Source organism: Bos taurus, chromosome 13 (assembly GCF_002263795.3).
Source record: "Bos taurus isolate L1 Dominette 01449 registration number 42190680 breed Hereford chromosome 13, ARS-UCD2.0, whole genome shotgun sequence".
In the NCBI taxonomy this organism is placed as follows: domain Eukaryota; kingdom Metazoa; phylum Chordata; class Mammalia; order Artiodactyla; family Bovidae; genus Bos; species Bos taurus.
Genome location: NC_037340.1, coordinates 20060955 through 20077352, shown reverse-complemented (window position 1 = coordinate 20077352; position 16398 = coordinate 20060955). Strand labels below are relative to the sequence as shown.

General features: G+C 35.2%; 1 protein-coding gene across 12 annotated transcripts in view; it reads left to right on the top strand.

Moving 5' to 3' along the window:
- Positions 1 to 16398, top strand: part of CCDC7 (coiled-coil domain containing 7) — a 266671-nt gene that overhangs the window by 228712 nt on the left and 21561 nt on the right. For 9 of the 12 annotated variants that reach the window (XM_059892902.1, XM_025000934.2, XM_025000939.2 and 6 more), the window contains 6 exons: positions 1530 to 1613; positions 6893 to 6976; positions 10805 to 10894; positions 12461 to 12544; positions 14211 to 14333; positions 15440 to 15553. In XM_059892902.1, coding sequence (XP_059748885.1) covers positions 1530 to 1613; positions 6893 to 6976; positions 10805 to 10894; positions 12461 to 12544; positions 14211 to 14333; positions 15440 to 15553 — 579 coding nt within the window. Of the gene's footprint in view, positions 1 to 1529; positions 1614 to 6892; positions 6977 to 10804; positions 10910 to 12460; positions 12545 to 14210; positions 14334 to 15439; positions 15554 to 16398 lie in introns of all 12 variants that reach the window. The other 3 variants (XM_025000938.2, XM_025000937.2, XM_059892903.1) reach the window with 2 other exon arrangements.

The window sequence follows — 16398 nt, the reverse complement described above, 5'->3', positions numbered from 1 at the left end:
TTTCATTGCTAGCTTAACATGGAAAAAGCAAAAAAAGCCAGTTGATGAGATAAGGAATATAACAGTTACTTCATTGGTTACCAATTTCCTCTACATAATTAAGTTGGCATGTAAATTCATATCTCTACTAAGTGGAGTTCTCTAGCAGAGTTTACAATTCAACAACACTGCTTTAGTCTTGGAGTAACAGAGTTAGATACATTTCTCTTTGGTTTAGGAAATCCTATGGTCATGAACTTTCTGCAGAACTGATGCTGAAAACTAGACTTGCAACGGAGAAGGCAATGGCACCCCACTCCAGTACTCTTGCCTGGCAAATCACATTGAGGGAGGAGCCTGGTAGGCTGCAGTCCATGGGGTCGCTAAGAGTCGGACACGACTGAGTGACTTCACTTTGACTTTTCACTTTCATGCATTGGAGAAGGAAATGGCAACCCATTCCAGTGTTGTTGCCTGGAGAATCCCAGGGACGGGGGAGCCTGGTGGGCTGCTGTCTATGGGGTCGCACAGAGTCGGACATGACTGAAGCGACTTAGCAGCAGCAGCAGCAGCAGCAGGGAATAAAAATATTAAGAGCAAGCAGAGACAAAACCTTCTAGGGAATATCACTATAAAAGAAACAAAATTTATTTGCTTTTGATTCCTTTATTTTATTACACTCTCACTTTTATTTCCAAAAAAAAGTAATGTTAAAAATGAATCAAATAAAACTTATTTACTCCAACAACTTTTAAGTGGGGAAAAGCTGGTGGTGTAAAAGTGAAATTGTTTGAACCAAGCAGTTAAATTTGTTTTGTGTTTTACTTCAGAGTATTTTGGGTTATGTTCTTTCAATTAATTTTTGCTTCAGTGTTGCTTATTAATAGAGATCCTTGTCAGTTTTGAATAATTAACTTAGATACAGCAAAAAGTGCTTTCTTTTATATCCATTCATTTAAAAATGCCCTGCTATTTAATAACAAAATTGTTAGTTATTTCATACTTATTTATTAATGGTAAATTTATAACTAAATGCTCTAAATGAAATTTGAAAGTCAGAAACTAAGAGGAAAGAAGTTGAATGTACTGCCAAATGTAAAAATGAAAAAGTGTTATATCCCACCTCACCGGGTACATCCCTGCCATATGAATGTTTTGTAATATACACAAGAAGATTATATTTATTAAGTAAAAGTGAAAAATGAAGTCTCTAGGGTGACTTAAATTTGTGAAAGACTTTATATTTTATGGAAAAGTTCCCAGTTAAGGAACTATGAGGCATCAGTCTATGGATCAATTTTGTTTGTTGTTACTAGATATATGGCCTTGGTGAAATCACTAAACATTTCTGAGCCTCAATATAATGAGGTTTATAAGACTTCCAATTCTAAAGGTATTACGTGTGCAGTCCAGGCATCTCATTATAATTCTTCTCCTATCATAAAAATATCTAATAAGAATACACACATATTCCACACACACAAACACACAAACATACACATGTTAATGTTTAGCTTACAAATGTATCTTGAAACTGTTTATTTCTGTAGCATCTGATGCAGAGCTATTCCCAGATATTATTGGTAAACATTTCTTGAAGAGTGAATTCAAGACACAACCCAAGAACCATCTTGGTAAGAACAATATTTTGAGTCTGTTTCCTGTTGTTTTTATTAATAGTTTCTCTGAAGTTTATTTAACTTTGCATCTTTAGTGACTACAGCACCTATATGCTATTATTATAGGATTAAAAAATGTCATCAATTCCCTCCTATAATTACTAGAATTCTAGCAATTACTGTCAGTGGGAAATTAGCTGCATATTGTTAATTTTAGAATTTATTTGATTCAAAAGTGATCCATAAAAAATTCAGTGATACAGTGAAGTAAGCCAAACAGAGAAAGACAAATACCATATGATTTCACTCATAGGTGGAATTTTTAAAAGTTAACCATATGTTACTTTAATAATAAGAAACAATACTGTCAATAGAACATTAACTATGTGTAAATCTTAATAGTGAAAGCATGTATTTTACTGAAATAAAGTTTTAAAAAATAACAACAACAAAAAGAAATAATAAGTTGTCTCACTTGGGAAACAGAAAACAAACTTGAAACAAAAATAGTGCTCTGAAGTTCTAAACACTCAAGCAATTAGAGTGGCCCTGATGGCCAAGGTATAAACTGTATTTACATTACTATGTAAATACTGTAGTCTGAAGAGCAAGACTCTTGGGTGGCATCCTCTTTTGTTCCATCGTCTTTCTCCTCCTGTGCAGCTTTCCATAAACAACCATATTTTTTCATTTTTTTCTCCTTCTTTGTGAAACCAAATACATGTTTCCAATGTACTTTATGGGTACCACATGAATAAGTTCATGTCAAAAAAACAGAAGGAAATGGGTTAAAGTTTAAAAAAAGAATTCCGTGCTTTAAAAGACAATATGAAAGAGTATTTCCTGTTCTTCTATTAATTGACTTAAAAGACAGTTGTATAGAGCAGTATAAAAAATATGGAAAAGTTATATATGCTGTTCTTGTTCAGTCACTAAGTCATGTCCAAGTCTTTGCAACCACATGAGGTGTAGCATGCCAGGCTTCCCTGAACTTCACCATCTCCTGGAGTTTGCTCAAACTCACTGAGTTTCCACACTGAGTCAGTGATGGAATCAAACCATCTCATCTTCCGTTGCCCCCTTCTCCTCCTGCCTTCAGTCTTTCCCAGCATCAGGGTCTTTTCCAGTGAGTCTGCTCTTAGCATCAAGTGGCCAAAGTATTGGAGCTTCAGCTTCAGTGTCAGTCCTTCCAATGAGTATTCAGGACAGATTTCCTTTAGGATTGACTGGTTTGATCTCCTTGCTGTCCAAGGGACTCTCAAGAGTCTTCTCCAGCACCACAGTTTGAAAGCATCAATTCTTCAGTGCTCAGCCTTCTTTATGGTCCAACTCTCACGTCCATACATGACTACTGGAAAAAACACAGCTTTGACTATACAGACCTTTGACAGCAAAATGATACCTCTGCTTTTTAATACACTGTCAAAGTTTGTCATAGCTTTTATTGCAAGGAGCAAGTGTCTTTTAATTTCATGGCTGCAGTCACTATCTGCAGTGATTTTGAAGCCCAAGAAAATAAAATCTGTCATTGTTTCCATCTTTTCCCCATCTATTTGCCATGAAATGATAGGACCAGATGTCATGATCTTAGTTTTTGAATGTTGAGTTTTAAGCCAGCTTTTTCACCCTCCTCTTTCACTTTCATCAAGAGGCTCTTTAGTTCTTCTTCACTTTCTGCCATAAGGGTGGTGTCATGTGCATATCTGAGGTTGTTGATATTTCTCCCAGCAGTCTTGATTCCAGCTTGTGATTCTTCCAGCCTGACATTTTGAATGATGTCCTCTGCATATAAGTTAAATAAATGGGGTGACAACATACAGCCTTTACACACCCCTTTCCCAACTTTGAACCAGTCTGTTGTTCCATGTCCAGTTCTAACTATTGCTTCTTAACCTGCATACAGGTTTCTCAGGAGACAGGTAAGATGGTCTGGTACTCCCACCTCTTTAAGAATTTTCCAGTTTGTTCTGATCCATATAGTCAAAGGCTTTAGCATAGTCAAGGAAACAGAAATAAATGGTTTTCTGGAATTGTCTTGCTTTTTCTGTGATCTAGGATGGCGATTTGATCTCTGATTCCTCTGCCTTTTTAAAATCCAGCTTGTACATCTGAAAGTTCTTGGTTTACATACTGTTGAAGCCTAACTTGAAGGATTTTGAGCATTATCTCACCAGCATGTAAAACAAGTGCAGTTGTAAGGTAGTTTGAACATTCTTTGGCATTGCCTTTCCTTGGAATTGGAATGAAAACTGACCTTTTCCAGTCCTGTGGCCACTGCTGAGTTTTCCAAATTTGCTGGCATACTGAGTGCAGCACTTTAATGACATCATTTTAAGATTTTTAATAGCTCAGCCGAAATTCCATCACTTCGTATAGCTTCATATAGCTTTCATATAGTAATTTCTTTGAAATTCCATCACTTCATGTAGCTTTCTTTGTAGTAAAGTAAGGCCCACTTGACTTCACACTCTAGGTTGTCTGGCTCTAGCTGAGTGACCACACCATCATGGTTATCTGGGTCATTCAAACCTTTTTTTGTAGAATATCTGTGTATTCTTGCCACCTCTTTTTAATCTCTTCTATTTCTTAGGTCCTTACTATTTCTGTCCTTTATTGTGCCCATCTTTGAATGACATGTTCCCTGGGCATCTCTAATTTTCTTGAAGAGATCTCTAGTCTTTCCCATTCTATTGTTTTCCTGTTTCTTGGCATTGTTTACTTAAGACTTTCTTATCTCTCCTTGCTGTTCTTTGGAACTCTGCATTCAGTTGGGTATATCTCTCCCTTTCTCCTTTGCTTTTGCTTCTCTTCTTTTCTCAGCTATTTGTAAGACAATCTCCTCAGACAACCATTTTGCCTTGTTAAATTTCTTTTCCTTTGAGAAATTTCAAAGACTTTTCTAGTGCAAACCTTTTAATTCCTAGCGCTTAAACTCAATCCTCCCTCAAATGCTATTCTTTTTTTAAATTGGAGGATAATTGCTTTGCAATGTTTTGTTGGTTTCTCCTGTATAGCACTGTGAATCAGCCATAAGTATACATATATCCCCTCCCTGTTGAGCCTCCCTCCCCTTCATCCCCATCCCACCCCTCTAGGTTGTCATAGAGTACCAATCTGAGTCCCTTTTTAGACAGCAGTTATCCCCTAGCTATCTATTTTGCACACAGTAGTGTGGTGTATTTCAGTGCTGCTCTGTCAGTTTGCCCCACCCTCTCCTTCCCCCACTACGTCCGCAAGTCTGTTCTCTATGTCTGCATCTCTATGCCTGCCCTGGAAACAGGTTCATCAGTACCATTTTTCTAGATTCCATATATATGTGGTAATATACCATATCAAATCCTGAAGGAAATCAACCCTGAATACTCACTGGAAGGACTGATGCTGAAGTTCCAATTCTCTGGCCACCTGATGTGAAGAGCCAACTCATTGAAAAAGATCCTGATGCTGGGAAAGATTGAAAGCAAAATAAGAGGGCAGCAGAGGATGAGATGGTTGGATAGCATTACTGACTCAGTGGACATGAACTTGGGCAAACTCTGGGAGACAGTGAGGGATAGGGAGGCCTGACATGGTGCAGTCCATGGGGTCACAAAGAGTCAGACATGACTTAATGACTGAACAACAATGAGATCAAATGCTGTTCTCATTGGCTCCCAGCTTATCTGAGGATCCTCTGCTTTCTTGAGTCAAATGATTCCATTCTCCTTATTAATTAATTGGAGGAAGATGAAAGTGGCTAAAATATATACGCTAATCCCTAATTTTGTGTGACTATAAATTTTATTACTCCCACTAAGTATTATTTATTGAAGACTTACATAGCCAATCTGATTCACTTTTGTTCATTTTGTTATTGATGTTCCAGGAGGTATCTTCTCTGTAGTACACTTGGGCTACCAAAATCATAATGCTACCTTTTGCATTTATGCATGGGCTCAGCCCTTTTTTCAAAGTGGTCTTCTACTGGACAGCGTCAGAATTATGACAGGTTTCCAACTACATTTACATGCTCAACTGGAACCAACTTTCATGCACTAACCTTTTGATCCAGGGAAACAGGCATTCAAATAGAGCCCTGTTAAAACCACTAGCATCAAAATGCAACTGCATGCATGCCCTTTAGGTTCCCAATCCTCATTATCCCTTTCTCAGTGTGAATATCTTTAAACTAACTTTCATGTATTTTTATGTCATCCAATCTTAGTTAATTGCTGTCAATTATAGCAAAAACTTTAGACCACATAAAAATTCAAATGGAAATGGATCCTATCAGAGTCCTGGTTCTGGTACAAATATTGCCATTTCCTCCTGGCAAGACATGAAATGTATATGCCCAAGGAATCCCAGAGGCACTTTTTTTTAAGTCAGTGATACCCACATGATTTACAGTTATGTAGCCTAAGAGGGGGAGAAGGCAATGGCACCCCACTCCAGTACTTTTGCCTGGAAAATCCCATGGACAGAGGAGCCTGGTAGGCTGCAGTCCATGGGGTCACTAGAATCGGACATGACTGAGCAACTTCACTTTCACTTTTCACTTTCATGCATTGGAGAAGGAAATGGCAACCCACTCCAGTGTTCTTGCCTGGAGAATCCCAGGGATGGGGAAGCCTGTTGGGCTGCCGTCTATGGGGTCGCACAGAGTCGGACATGACTGAAGCGACTTAGCAGCAGCAGCAGCAGCAGCAGCAGCCTAAAAGGGAATTAAAATTTTCCTGGGTAAGTCAAAGAATTTCTGACTCATGGTAAGTTTCTATGACTAAGAAGACTCTTGTTTATATCTTGTCTTGATGGGGAAAAAAATGTGAAGTTGTGCCTCATTGGGAGCATCCTTACAGAGTAACTGTACTTTTGATATGAACTTGGAAATTATATTACTATCATAAATTCTCTGGAATGATTTCAGCTTGTGTAAAAGAGAGCATTGTATAGAAAAATCACTGGTTAAGGAATTAAACATGGTTAAAGAAAAGATACTGGTAAAAGGATTATAGAAGAGGCACCGGTTAGGCACAAAGTGGTACATCCATTTGTCATTCCCTGAATGTTTGATTTTAGTCATATCCTAAATATATCTAAACTTCAATATAATGTAACTTACATACTAATAATTGCTTCATCTGTTCTAATTTAAGGTTTTGTGATTCTCCAAACCAGACATTTCAATATAACTCATCTTTCATAACAGCAATACACACACACATGTGCACAAACACACACATGCAAACGCACACACATGTTTCTATGTAAATAGTTACCTTGTAAAGTGTTTTGAAATTTGTTCTTTTCTACAGGGACTAATATACAAGGCTTGACAGGTAAAACTGGAAGAGGTGTAATAAAGGGACAGTTCAGGACACAATCAAGCAATCTCCCTGGTAAGAATAGAAATTTTACAAATCTAAGATTTCAGGTTTACTTATCTTCTCTAGAGATATTTAAACAAGAGTCATGAATAACATCAGTATCTATGTTTTAATATTACATGGGCTGAAATTTTCAAGAATTTTTTCCTTAAATTCAATATTAAATATCAATGTAAAACTATCTACATATTATTAATGGTAGAACTCATTCACTTAGGATGTAAATCATAAAAACCAGTCCTTTAATAAACTTAGCATATACTTGGTGAAAAATATGCCCAATTATATTCTATTCACTTTCTGTTTTCAGCTTAGGTAGACATTTCTCTTGAATTTGCAAGTGCAGAAAGGCTAGCTAAGGAATGTGATAAGAATATAACATCTCAGTGGTTATCAATTCCCTCTTTATTAGACCTGTAGTAACAGCATTACAGGAGAAGGCAATGGCACCCCACTCCAGTACTCTTGCCTGGAAAATCCCATGGACAGAGGAACCTGGTAAGCTGCAGTCCATGGGGTCGAGAAGAGTCGGATACGACTGAGCGACTTCACTTTCACTTTTCACTTTCATGCATTGGAGAAGGAAGTGGCAACCCACTCCAGTATTCTTGCCTGGAGGATCCCAGAGACGGGAAAGCCTGGTGGGCTGCCATCTATGGGGTCGCACAGAGTCGGACACAACTGAAGTGACTTAGCAGCAGCAGCAGCAGCAGCAACAGCATTACACACATTTCTTTATGGTGTTTTCTGTGATATTGAAAGAAGACATCTAGAGATAAAAGGAAAACAGACATTCGAACAGAACCCTGTAACTACAAACACCAAGAGACGATTGTGTGCATGCCTGAGGATGTGCCCTCTGAGGACCAATGGGTGAGGCTTCACACCTCAGGAGAAAAGAGACATTAATAAGACACTTCTGAGAAATCACTGTAAATAAACAAGCAAACAAGCAAGCGAACACACTAAACAACAAGCCTTGTATAGGGAAACAAATTAGAATCCAGAAATACTATACTATGATATATTATCTAAAATGTCCATACTAAGTCACTTTAGTCATGTCCGACTGCATGGACTATAGCCTGCCAGGTTCCTCTGTCCATGGAATTCTCCAGGCAAGAATACTGGAGTGGGTTGCCATGCCTTTCTCCAGGGGATCTTCCCAACCCAGGGATCGAACCCACATCTCTCATGTTTCCTGCATTGGCAGGCAGGTTCTTTACCACTAGTGGCACCCTGGAAGCCCCGAAAATGTCCAGTTATTAGCAAAAAAAAAAAATTAAGACATGCAAGGAAATAGTAAATTGTGACCCATGCAATATGCTTGTGAGAGTCTTGGATGTTGGATTTAGCAGACAGTGATGACCTAATAGTTATTATAAATAGAAAAAGGAAATTTTGTTTTAAGAAAACAAAGATATGATGAAAATATTTCATCAACTAGATATTATCATCTAAAAATAAAAATGTAGAAGAACCAAATGTGGTTGAAATATACAATAAATGAAATGAAAATACTGCCTAAGGGAAGAGATTGAATACTGCCTAAGGGAAGAGTCCGAAGAAAGAAACAGTGAATTTAAGGTAATGGGAAATACTAGAAGAGAGAGAGTGCAGTAAAAATATTTGAAAAGATGGCTGAAAATTATGTGAATAACACTAGATGGTAGCTAATAGAACAAACACTACATATTCATACTAAACTTGCTCTAATTTTGTCTCTCAGATTCTTTAAAAATTATATAGGTTCATAAAGAAATAATTGTAAGAACAATTTTAACAATATCTTTAATTTTATACATGTAACATGTAATTCAGTAGCACAAAAATGGGGATAAGGGAATAAAACTATATGTCAGTCATGCTTCTGCATTTTCCTACAATTTAATTAGTATGACTCTGAAGTTGATTCTAAAATTGACTATGGCGATTGTTACACATTCTATAAATATATTAATAACCATTGATTGCACGTTTAAAATAGGCATATTGTATGTTAAACTTTACAAAAACAGTTTAGTAAACTCCAAGCAGGATAGGACTTTCCTTTAAATACTTAAAAGCAATGGGAAGATGTTGTGAAGAAGGAAAATTGTGGCTCTGAATAAATTAGGCTTCTTTACCACATATCATTTATGCTTCCAGTGTTTAACCCAATCTGTCCTCAAAGGTTATTCCCATTGCCTCCCTGCTTACCTAAGAAGCCTTTGCTTTTTCAAATCAAATGAATCAGTTCTTCTAATTTTTTTTCTGTTGGAGAAACATCAGCAGCTAGAGTCTGCTAATCTTTTTATGTGTTATGTGTTGCCATAGCACACATGACTTTCACAAATGCTCAATTTAATGTGTCTTTGGTTTTAGTAATGATGCCCCATGGTCTTCACCTCTGTTTAGATTGCAGTGGTGATAAATTTGTGCTGCCTCACACACAGCTTGATAGCACACGCTTGAAACATTCATGGGCTCAGTCATTTCTCCAAAGCAGGACTTCTGGTTTATAAATTCTGGATATGACAGTTTCCACCTTCACTTATATGCTATATTAGAACCAAATTTTGCCCACCAAAATCTTTTTTTTTAATTTCATTTTATTTTTAACTTTATAATATTGTATTGGTTTTGCCATATATCAACATGAATCTGCCACAGGTATACATGTGTTCCCCATCCTGAACCCTTCTCCCTCCCACCAAAATCTTTACCTAATAGGTGACCCAAAGTCACCAATTCTAATTATTTATTTTACAATATAAAATTATTTTAAATAAAATTTTTTCTGTCATTGAAACTATATCATTGCTTCTGAATCCATCAAAAAGTGAAAATCACACAAAGACTCAAATGGAAAGAGGTATAATACCAATGCTCATATTCATGCAAACTACCCATTTCCTTTTCCCCAAGTAAAAGATCTGGGATAAAGTGCCAGTCTACAGATTACTTGTTAACTTTTCCATCAGTGTTATCTTTTGATTTATAGTTGTTGTCATTTGGTCGCTAAGTTGTGTCCAACTCTTTGCTACCCTGTGGACTGCAGCATGCCATGCTTTCCTTTCCTTCACTACCTCCCACAGTTTGCTCAAATTTATGTCCATGACTTGTATAACCTTTAAAAAAGGAATTAAAGACTGTTCTATACAAAAACCAATACAATATTAATATTGTAAAGTTAAAAAATAAATTAAAAAAAATATTCTAGTAGAAGGAAAGGAAAAGGGGGAGGAATATTTTAGACATGCCACTTAAATCAAATTAAAATGCTGACCTTCTTCAAAAAAAAAAAGGAATTAAAATATTCCTGGACAAAGTCAAAGAATTTCTGCCTCACAGTAACATTCTGTGACTGTGATGCCCATCATTTTTTCCAGGCAACTTGGCCCAGGAAAAAAAAAATGTCATGTCTGGCCTTACCAGGTATAATTCTTACCATATGAATGTAGTTTTAACGTATACAATGTAGTTTTAATGTAATGAAAAGTTACATTAATTAAGATAAAGTCTCTAGGATGACTTAAATTTGCAAAAAGACTGTGTTTTATGGAAAAAAGCCCTAATTAAAGAATAATGAGGCATCAGTCTGTGAATCACTTTTATCACTACTTGGCTATGTGGTCTTAGTCAAACTAATAAACATTTCTAAGGTACATATAATGAAGCTTATATGGTTGCCAATGACTCTCCCAATTCTAAGGTATTTCGATTCTGTAAGTAAGACATTTCATTATAATTCTTCTTCTATAATAAAATGCTAATTAAAGGAATATTACACACAAACTCACACAACTACATGTTGATGTTTATCTTATGAAAGTGTTTTGAAACTGTTTATTTCTATAGACACTGATACAGAGCACTTCCCAAATGCTGTTGGAAGAAGTATGCTAAAGAGTGATATCAAGACACAATCCAAGAGTCATCCTGGTAAAAGTAAGAATATTGCAGGTCTATTCTAGCTTATTTATCTTTTCCAGAGTTTGAGTTTGAGTCTGATTATAGTACCTATATGCTGTTATTACAGGATACAGTATCTTCATAAATTCCCTTCTAAAGTTAGAACTGCTGGAACTCCAGCAGCTATTATCAATGGAAAATTAGTTACATATTTAAAATTTCAGAGCTCCTTCTTTTAAAAAGTGATCCTCAAAATTTCAGTGGTATAGTGAGCTTGGAATATACTTAATGAAAGCATTTCAAATGCTACTCTTTTTTTTTTTTTTTTTTTTTCAGGCTAGTTGCTTTGTATTCGGAAAAGCAAAAAGTCTAGTTTATGAATGGGATTTAAAGACTTACCAGATAGTTATTGCATTGCTTATTAATTCCCCATATACAATTAAAATACCAAGCATATTTTCAGTATCTCAGGTGAAGTAGAGAGCTATAGTCTTGTTACATAGTTCATAGTTTACACTTGTTTCCCCTTTTCTTGGTGTAAGGGTGTTTGACATACCAATCCTTGATCTTTAGTGTGATATTAAGGGAGGCAGAAAACCAGAGAGCCTCAGTTATATCTCCTCTAACACTTTAACACTTTCTCCTGCTCTCAGCCATTACAACAAAGTATTAATAGTAAGATCCCCCTTATGGTTTCAGGTTCAGGATAGGTTTCCAACTTTCAGTATGTGTTCTTTGGAACCACCTTCCATTCACAAAACATTGGACACATTATTTGACCCAAGCCACCAGTCCTACTTTCACTTTCTCAATATGAATTTTTGTTTAATAACTTTCATGCAGTTTCCTCTCCTTTGACCTAGTTTGTAGTTACTAAATCCTGCCAAATCTTCAAATCACACAAAAACTCAAAGGGAGTGGGATGCAGTCCCGGTGCTGGTACTGCTGCAGATTTACCCACTTCCCCCTCCCCAGCGGAAAGGTATACATTGTAAGACAACCTGATAGGCAGTTTTTCTTAGACCACAGAGTGTCTTGTTATTCTTCTGCATCATTAATGTCTACTGGACTTACATAACCTTAAAAATGGCATAAAGCACTCTTAAGAGAGTCAGAGAATTTCTGCCTGGTAGTAACTTTCTGTGACCATGGTTTGTAACTTGACCAGTGAGCAGGGGGAAAATGCCATGTTCCACTCATAGGTATATTCTTAAAGGATGAGTGTCCTCTTAGTGTAAACTTGGCAGTTATATCATTAACATGAACTCCCCGAGATGATTAAGGTTTGTGTGAGACATGGCATCATGTAGAAAAAGCACTGGTTAAGGAATTATGGGGCCTCAACTTGTGCTCAATTTTGTATTTTCTTGGTATGTGCTCTCAGTCAAATCTCAAAACATCTCTAAGCTTCTATATCATGAGGCTTATATGATTGCTAAGAGCCCTTCAAATTCTAATGTTTTATGATTGTGCAGTGCAGATATTATATTGTCTTCCATAATAACAAGTTTTAAGTAACTTAGTACTACATACACAGACACATATACATGTGTGTTAAGTGTTACCTTAGAAAGTGTTTTCAAATTTATTTTATATCTATAGCAACTGATAAAGAATATATGACAGATACTGTTGAAAGTGAAAAAGAAACTAGTAAAATCAAGACACATCATAAAAGTCACCCTGGTAAGAACAAGAATTTGTGAAGTCTAATATTTATGGCTTATGTCTTCTCTGTGATTTAACTAATGATAGCACTAACTGTCAGAGAAGGCGATGGCACCCCACTCCAGTACTCTTGCCTGGAAAATCCCATGGACGGAGGAACCTGGGAGGCTGCAATCCCTGGGGACGCTAAGGGTCAGGCACGACTGAGTGACTTCACTTTCACTTTCATGCATTGGAGAAGGAAATGGCAACCCACTCCAGTGTTCTTGCCTGGAGAATCCCAGGGACAGAGAAGCCTAGTGGGCTGCCGTCTATGGGGTGTCACAGAGTCGGACACGACTGAAGCGACTTAGCAGCAGTAGCAGCAGCAGCAGTAACTGTATGTTAATATTAATGGGGAGTAATCTTCATGAATTTCATCTTTTAAATAGTATTAAAGTCTTGTATTTGCTGTCAGTGGAAATTTACCTAGATACTGTTTAGTTGTAAGCTCATACATTTGGAAAGTAATTCATATAATCCAACGCTCTAATGACCTTAGAATATGCTTGGTTTAAGTATTTCAAACTGTTACTCACTTTCTTCCTGGCTTAGTAAAGAGTGTTGCTTTGAAACTGAAAAAGCAAAAAAGCTAGTTGATAAGTGGTGTAAGAATAGGAATACAGCAGTTATTTTATTCAATTTCTATACATAATTAGTCTTGTGTGTAAATTTATATCTCTACTAAAGTGAAGTTCTCTAGCTGAGTTTACAATTCACAGACATAGCTTTAGTCCTGGAGTAACAGGGTTAAATACATTTCTCTTTGGTGAAAGAATGAACTTTTTGTAAAAGTGATGCTGAAAGCCAGAATTTGAAAGTAGCTGAATCCTCAGATTAAAGCACCAAAATATGTGTTTTCACTGAAATTTAACATTTAAAGCAAGATTTATGAAACTTTACTTTTGAATGCTTTATTTTGTTACAATCTCACTTCTATTCCTGAAAAAAAAACTGTTAAAAATAATCAAATAAAAATTATTTACTGACAACTTTTAACTGAGAAAAAGCTAGAAGTGTAAAACTGAAATTGTAGGAACTAAGAAGTTAAATTTGTTTTCTGTTTTGCTGTGATAAATTTGGTATATTATGATAAGACATTATTCCATGTCTTTAATTTTCAGAGTATTTTTATGTAGGTTCTTTCAATTACTTTGACTTCAGTGTTGCTTATTAATCCTTCTCAATTTTGAATAACAGCCTTAGGCACACCAAGAATTTGCTCTCATTTACATCCAATTTGAAACATCATGCATCTTAAGAATGAAATTAATTTAGTTAATTATTTTATACTTACTTATTAATGAGGAGTTTATAATTAAATGCCCTGAATAAAATTTGAGCAATATAAATTGTTAAAGGAAAAAGTACTGAAAGGAGAATACAGATCAAATATAGAAATAAATATAAAAGGTGATTGGATTAAATTTTGAAATTAAGTGAGATGCTATCTAAGAAAACAGAACAACAAAAAGGAGAAAATGAAGAAATTGTTTATAGAAATTGGAGTGATAGAAAAGTGGCCACTTATATGTGGAAAGAAAAATTTACAGGTGCCAAAATGAAGACTAATGTGAGAAGGATGGGGAGTAGTATGCAAATAGTTATAATGTCTTTGTGAAATTTTTTTTTAATTTTATATTAGGAGTGAATTTATTTAAAGACAAAGATAAGTCCACACAACATCAAACAGAGTTTTTTACTGGGCACATCGCAGGAAGTAAATTCCCAATGAACGTGATCAATTTTTCACAAGTTGACAATCAAGGTAAAAGATATAACAGAATAAAATAGATATCTAATTATTTAGATTACTTTTGTAATATGTTTTTAAAATTTTATTCTATAAAATATTTTAAACATCCAGAAAATAAGAAAATTTACAGAAAACACACAACATTCTAATAATGGTTCCCTTTGTATGATTTTATAATCCTAATCCCTCCTTTTTCAGCTTTTTTTATACACAGTCATAAAGAATATATAATGATGCTGTATACAAATATATTCTAAACTGTTTTATTGTGCTCTCTTTATTTTTTGATTATTCTTTATTGTGAAACTTCCCACCTATCTTCCTCCTCACTTCCCACATTACTGTAGGTCAGTCAAATTTATAAAAAATGTACATGCATACAAATATACATACCCCTTTTTAGCAGAAAGTCTCAAGTTAAATGCTTTAATTCCTTTCTAGCCTCTAGAGAATGTTTTTATGCCATCTCAACAACACTTTTTAAAATACATTTTTAATCTTGCATTTTATCAGTAGTCAAACTCACAGAACCAGAGAATAAAATGGTTGTTTCCAGGGGTTAGGGGTAGAGTGAAGTGGGTAGTTGTTCAATGGATATAAAGTCACATTTATATTAGTTGAGTAAATTCTAGAGATCTTCCGTAAAACATTACGTCTACAGTTAACAATGAAATGTTGTGCATGTAAAAATTGTTAAGACAGGAGTGCTTTGTGCTGTTTTTATAAGATACACATAAAAAAGCAAGGAGACAGGAGAAGTCTTTTATAGGTGATGGACATGTTTATTACCTTGATTGTGATGATGGCTTCACAGGTTGTATGGCTATTTTAAAATTCATCAAAATGTACACATTAAATCTGGGCAGTGTTTTTATATACTAAGTATACCTCAGTGAAGTTGGAAAAGAAAAAGCAGGATGCTACCAAGGAACACAGAATAAAGACAAGGAAGAGAAAATGATGAAATATTTATAGAAACTAGAGTAATAGTCATCAACAAGTGGCTAAACTATGGGAGGGAAACATTACAAATGTATAAAGACTAATACATGGGGTTTAGAGAGTAGTGTATGAATGTTCAGATTTCATATAATTTTTCTTTTTAAATTTTATTATAGATTTACTTAAAGGCAAAAATGCAATTTTACAGCAAGAAAATGTCTATGCCAGGCACGTTGCACCAAGTAAATATAAAACAAAGATAATTACTTTATCACCCTTTGATGATGAAGGTAAAAATTTATATATAAAGATATTAAAACACTGTATAATTACATAGAATAGTTCTTGTGGTATTTTTTTCATTCTTTTTGTATCTTACTTTTTCTTCAGAAATATCTTAGATAAACCCTTGCAAGCTTGAAAATGAAATTTAATTTCTCCTTTTTACTGGCAGTATATTTCATAATATAGAATTCTTCTATTGAAGGTCATTGACTTTTTACACTTTTCGCCCTACTAAATGTAAATGTGTCCATGAGTATCTATTCTTACATATGAATATTTTTATCTCTTTGGGGTAATATCTTAGGATTGATATTGTTAAAGCATTTATAAGTTTTTAATATTGAAAAATACTTTCAGATTGTTTACCTAAAGGGCTGTTAACATTTTTACCAGCAACTGAGGAAAAATATACTTTTCTCTGAATAACCTTCAGCCATATAGATTAGTGGGTTTTTATTTGCTTTTTTCCATTTATTCCCAAAGTTACTAAATCATATCTCTCATATCTCAATCTAATTTTAATTTTTCCCACATTTGTTAGTGTTGTTTTACTGGATAACTGCCAAGTAAACTATTTAGCCTGAAAGCATAGCTATTTATATAGTTCATGATTGGGGAGTTAGCAATGTAGACTGGTTTGAGCTGGGTCATGGAGAAAGCAGTTTCAGAAGTTTCCACTATTAGGGCTAAAAGAGACTTCAGTATAGGATGTTACTTGGCTGGTGCTGGTATCTCTGATTTTTCAGGAAGTCTCCTATGTACTTCTGAAGACAAAGCACTGCTAGTGTCTCGGATGGTGAGAGTTTAATAAAACTTGTTCTTCTAATGTTGGAAAGAATACCAACAATTT